This window comes from Diplotaxodon limnothrissa, linkage group LG15, assembly GCF_057381915.1.
Source record: "Diplotaxodon limnothrissa isolate DT_005_m linkage group LG15, D_limnothrissa_male_GT1.1, whole genome shotgun sequence".
Lineage (NCBI taxonomy): Eukaryota > Metazoa > Chordata > Actinopteri > Cichliformes > Cichlidae > Diplotaxodon > Diplotaxodon limnothrissa.
Window position 1 is genome coordinate 3,545,129 of NC_140610.1, and position 6,000 is coordinate 3,551,128.

At 44.7% G+C, this 6,000-nt stretch overlaps 1 protein-coding gene across 3 annotated transcripts in view; it reads left to right on the forward strand.

The window, feature by feature from the left end:
* ccdc85cb (coiled-coil domain containing 85C, b) overlaps positions 1-5,733 on the forward strand; it is a 46,546-nt gene extending 40,813 nt beyond the window's left edge. For all 3 annotated transcript variants that reach the window (XM_085372335.1, XM_085372336.1, XM_085372337.1), the window contains 3 exons: positions 1,056-1,148; positions 1,582-1,680; positions 3,481-5,733. In XM_085372335.1, coding sequence (XP_085228461.1) covers positions 1,056-1,148; positions 1,582-1,680; positions 3,481-3,570 — 282 coding nt within the window. In that variant the 3' untranslated portion in view covers positions 3,571-5,733. The remainder of the gene's footprint in view (positions 1-1,055; positions 1,149-1,581; positions 1,681-3,480) is intronic.
* The last annotated feature ends 267 nt before the right edge of the window (positions 5,734-6,000 follow it).

Here is a 6,000-nt window from a genome sequence, read left to right on the forward strand (position 1 = left end):
TATGTAATTAAGTGGATGTCATAAATGGTTGTTTTGATGTAGTTACTAAACTAAGACACTGCGTCAGTTCAAGTGCTGGCAAAATGTGCAAATGTACACTCACATTCACTTTCATCCTATTTTTCTCATGTCAGAGCTTGTAAATATAATGCTCAACCTGTCTGAGGATAACATCAAATTATGCTTAAAAACATGGAAACGTGCCGTTAAGCTCTTTTGCCACTTTGACCTTTTCTTGTCCAATGGTTGAAAGAATACTTTTCTTATTGGTTTGTATGGCCAAAAGCCTCTAGATGTAAATCAGTGCTTTGTGCGGTTTATGTGATGTGAATAAACTGCTGGGCAGTTTCCACAAATCGGTCCTCTTGGGTGCAGTGGGATTATTATTTTATCTCCGTGCTATCAGGTTACGTGGGATCATTCTGGCACCCAAATGGGGCCAGCGGGCATGGAGGGAGCTGACAGGCGCATCACTAGCGAGCAGAGAATTTAACCCAGGCTAACAGAGCCAGGGATCTGTGTCTAATGCAAGACCCCGATGCCAGGTTACGGTGAATGGGACCCATTGTGTATCCCAGTGATCTCTGTGTCCCTCAGACAGAGACCCACTGTCTGGAACTACCCGGGAGGGGGGTGGTGATGAGTCAAGCAAACTCCCCCTCAGTCTCTTTCCTGGCTGGCTGCTCCCATCACACCAGGTTAAATCACTCTGTGCAGGTAGCAGACCAGAGGAGGGAGTGGAATACAAAAGAAACAGGGAAGAAAAACACCAGTGGAGGATTGGTGATTTGAGCTGGTATGAAGGGGGTGACATTTTCAGTGTGACAGTACAGGAATACTCTCTTTTTAAATCCGAACAGGTGCCCCCTGATGGGACGAGTGGGGCCTCTTTTTTGGTATCTTGACTCAAATGAAGAGCTCTTTGCAGAGGTCCTGGCTGGTGCAGGTTTGCACCTGCCTCTTAACCTCTGTCACAGTTCTCCCGCTCCCTAACATCTTCATCATTGTTATGTTATTGTTTCTTTCTCTCACTCTCTGTTTTTCTCTCCCCTTAGGGGACTGGACGCCTACCAACTAGCGAGTCCTCTCCAGCTACAGGCTATTTGTCCTGCGTCCAAAAGCCTGAGGCTGTGGTCCATGCCATGAAGGTAATATTAGTCAGGGAAATCAATCACAGGGTGTAATTGTTGGTAAACAGTGTTACAGCTTTTGTATCATTGATGCAGCTGTGATGCTATCATAGTGCTGTTCCTGGAGAATTTGCAGGATGATGCCTGAAGGCTATTATGGTATAGCTGCGACCAGCGTGACAGTTCAAATGTGGGAAAAACACATTTGTTGCTAATGTAATGTTACTTTCTTTTAAATGGTTAAAAGGGGGTAGCATTATATTAGCAGATAAAGTAGTACCAGACCATGCCTAGAAGTACTTAACCATGTTCAAGTGGGTCAGGCTGGTAGCGCTATGGAAAAAAACAAGAACATATTGGCAGTTAGGCTGGAAGATAACAGCGTTGCCTAGTGTAGTTCTGTAAATACAGAAGGAAAATAAGACATGTCCAACCCTGTGTCTGCCATCAGGTGCTGGAGGTCCACGAGAACTTGGATAAGCAGGTTCCTGAGGACTATGAGGATGATCTCAGCGAGAAAGAGAAGGCCATTGTGCGAGAGATGTGCAATGTAAGTGCACCTCCTGCTCCCACAGATGTACTCGCATCCCGGTCTTTATTCTAATTGTCTGTGTGTTGTCATGATTATTGGAGAGCCTGAAAGTGGGGGGCTAGGTGGGTGTCTGAGCTCTCACACAGGTCTGTTGCCATCACTGCAGAACCACTTAGCTAATCACACCACAGGTTTGTCACTGATGTAGTGCCAATAATATAAAGTGCACTATATGCAGACCATTAGTGTAACAATGGAAAAATGAGGAATTTGATAGTTGTAAATTCAGTCTGTTCATTAGCTTTTTAAATTCATTATACTGGATTCAAATCAGGTCAGTTTTGAGCCTTTTTGGCTAATGAGGAACTCGTTTGGGCTCATTTGGTTTGGAATGACACAGCAGCTCTCCCTCTTTCTTTCTTTCTATCCATCCCTCTGTCTCTCTTTTTGTGCCCCCCTTTTCCACTCCAAAGCTGAAAGCCCAAAGTATAGAGGCTCATAGTTGAGCTGTCAGAGCAATTAAACTGGTGCGGCAGGAAAAAGAGCACCACCCCCTCCTCCCTCCCAATAGCACTCCTCCACCTCACCCTTCTATTCTTCCACCTCTCATTTTCCCCTCATCTTTCTCTGTCTGTGCTGAAAAGGCCTTTCCCAGGATAAAAAGGTCTGCTGATTAGAGCGAGTACGAGAGTGGGGTTATCTGGGCCCTGCAGAGGTATGTGACAGGCCAGGAATGGGGAAGCACTACAATAGTACCTCTGTAACATCACCGGGGTCCCGCGGGGGCCCCTCTCACTCTCATAGAGAGATTTCAGCACCGGAGAGACGACACGGACTGAGATAGAGTCCCGTTCTTGTCTTTATGCTTTGATAGAATTGGAAAATGGGTGCAGTGCTTCATTGAAATGTTCAAACATATACAGTGTATAAGATAACAGTTGGGATAACTCCAAAGAGCTTAAAAGTCAATATTCGATGTGTCCACCTTTATTCCTTAATAACTCTCTTAAGCAGCATTTCTTAAAGTGGTGTTTGGGAATAGTTCTCCAGGCTTCCTGAAGGCCATTCATGGCTGCTTTTTGATCCCACGCTGTTTCAGTAATGTTGAAGAGGAAGGCCTGTCCATGACTGATACGGCTCCATTGTGTGCTTTTTTTCCATCCGTGTACGCTTTTACTGCACTGGGAGTGTGTTTGGGATCGTTGTCATGCTGAAAAATGAAGCTGTTGCCAGTCAGACATTTTCCAGATGGTGCTACACGGTGGGTTAAAACCTCACTGTGCTTTTCTCCCTTTAAAATTCCATAAATCTCCAACACCACTGGCTGAAACGCTGCCCAAAACCATGACAGGGCCTCCACCGTGTTGTACACATGGCTGTTGTCCCTGTCTCCTGACCTCGGCCATGCATACACACCCTGCCTTTCTTAAGAATGGGCCACCCCTTCTACTGAAGCCATTTCTGATCAGGTTTCAGTGAACAGTAGACGTATCAACTGAAGAATGAGTCCAAAGAAACACTTTGAAAGACCTTCAGAAAGGCTGCAGGACTGTTGCTCAAGACCACTTAAAAAAATTATGAGAAAATCCGGCTTCTTGAAAGCAAAATATAAAGAAGCTCGAGACTTCTGCACTGCACTGAAGCTCTACTGTAGTGTGAGTGTGTGTAGTCCTCCCAGCTCAAAGCCAAACTGTGGGCATTTGAAGTTTTCCCTCTTGAAGAAGAAAGTCTTTTCTTTCCAGCCTCTGTGTCTGCCCGTCTTTCTCTCGCTGTTCCTCTTCCTCGCTCAGCTCCTCTTCTCTCCTCTTCTGTTCGCAGGTGGTGTGGAGAAAACTGGGTGATGCAGCAGGATCAAAGCTGTCCGTCAGACAGCACCTCTCTGGTAACCAGTTCAAAGGCCCGCTGTAGCATATCAGCCCTAGAGAGAGACGGAGAGATATCAGGATCCACACTCACCTGAAACGCCACCTTCCCACCTGCACCTACACGGACCCGTCACGCCACCGTGCTCCCACCTGCCGACAGCACCCGGCATTCCTCCGGCGAACGCTCTCTTTTTAGACTGGCTACAGAATGGACCTGTTAGTCTCGTTGTTGCCTGTATACGTTTTTGGATCTCTGCGCTGACATGTTGACAGCCGGCAGCTAGTGTCACCAACCCGCCACTTTTCTGCATCGGTTTGGAGGCTTTCTCTTTTCTCTCTGTAAACAAACACCCGCTTTCGCTCCTTTAGAGCTTAGCTGAGCTGTAATAAGCTAGGGATGAGACGTGGTTTCGAGCACAGGTGACGGGGGTGGGGGGGCAGAAGTTGGCAACAGTGAGGCGATTAATACTAGTTTCTATGGAGAGAGACACCCCCATCCCCTCCCGAGCTCCTGTCACATGTATGACCCCGCCTCCCCACTTCCTCCAGCGGTCAATGAGTATAACTAGCATTAGCATTCTATAATGTTAGCCAAGTGAAACCCACTGTGACCTAGCGCCTTTTTGCTCGTAAGACAAGTCTATGGATAATAAAGTCTAGAGATCGCTGTTAACTCGTGTATATTATGTATAAAACCATAGCATTACGTCATTGTTTCTGTTGATTTGACTTTATTTTGTATTCTAGCGTGGCCATGTGATCAACAATTGAGTTTTAAAAAGCACACACATACACACCTACATATACAAACACACACAGACCTCAAACAGGGTTTGCTTTTGGTAATACTCTTTTTTTTGTTATTGTCATTGTTATCATTATCATTCTTTTCCAGATGAATTGCTCTTACTCCTTCTCTCTGTAATGTTCGTTCAAATGTATCCGGGCCATTCTGAATCTGCCGTCTCGCTCTGTTTATTAAGGAACAGATAAATTTTCTTACTTTTGTGAAACGGGCTAAAAATTGTATGCTGTGTGCATGCTTGACAATCATTCTCTCAGGTTGGGAGGGCTACAGCTTTACCTTTGCCCATCTGTGACCGTGCGCGCATGTGTGTGAGTGTGTTTAAGAGTGTGAGTCTGTGTGGGAGGAGACTGAATGGTTGGAGCTGTAGCATCTGCCTGTGAATCCTCTTTTTTTGGGCCATTGAACCCTGGTTACAGCCCGATTGAAGGCTGATGAAGACATTTTCTGAATCCATCCAAAATAAAATGTAATTCAATAACTAAAATATCCTGAACCTCCCCACTCAGTTTGATCTGCTCTGAAACTTTTTTTTATACAGTGGTTTGAAAAGTGCATGTTTGTCACAGTTGCAGGTTTCAGATCATCAAACTAATTTAAATATTAGATAAAGAAAACACAAGTAAACACAAAATGCAGTTTCTAAATTAAGGTGTTTATTATTAATGGGGAAAAAATCCAAACCTGCATGGGCCTGTGTGCAAAAAGTGATAACTGGTAACCTAATAACTGGTTGGGCCAGCAAAAACCGCAATAAAGCAGCAACAACTGCAATCAAGCATTCACAATAACTGGCAATGAGTCTTTGACAGCGCTGTGGAGGAATGTTGGCCCTCTCATCTTTGCCGAATTGTTGTAATTCAGTCACATTGGAGGGTTTTCGAGCATGAGCCGCCTTTTTAGGGTCCTGCCACAGCATCTCAATCGGATTCTGGTCAGGACTCATTTTACTTTGCTTAAGCCATTCAGAGGTGGTATTGCTGGCGTGTTTTGGGTCACTGTCCTACTGCAGAACCCAAGTGCGCTTCAGCTTGAGGTCACAAACAGATGGCCGGACAGTTGTAGGATGGTTTGGTAGACGACAGAATTCATGGCTCCATTTACAACAGCCAGTCTTCCTCCTGAGGCGGATTAGCAGCTCCAGCCCATCACACTACCGCTGTGACCCTTTCCAGACTGAAAGCTGTCAGTGTCTTTGTTTCTCAGGTGTTTCTTCGAGTCGTAGCATGATGTCTTGCTTTTTGAGATCTTTTAGCCTGCTCCACTTTGTCAGACAGGTTCTATTTAAGTGATTTCTCGATTCAACAGGTCTGCCAATAATCAGGCCCGAGTGTGTTTAGTGAAACTGAACTGTGTGGGGGGTTTTTTTTGGTTTTTTTTTTTGGTTTTTTTTTTGTTTGTTTGTTTGTTTTTTTTAACTGAACTGTGGTTAATCACAGTTAATTCCTGATTTAACAACAGGGGCAATTACTTTTTCACACAGGAACTGGTAGGTTTGGATAACTTTTCTCCCCTAATCAGTGAAATCACCATTTAAAAACAGTGTTTTATACTTACTCGGGCTGTTTTTGCCTAATATTAAAATGTGTTTGATGATCCAAAACATGTAAGTGTAACAAATATGCAAAACACTGGGAAATCAGGAAGGGGGCAAAGACTTTTTCACAC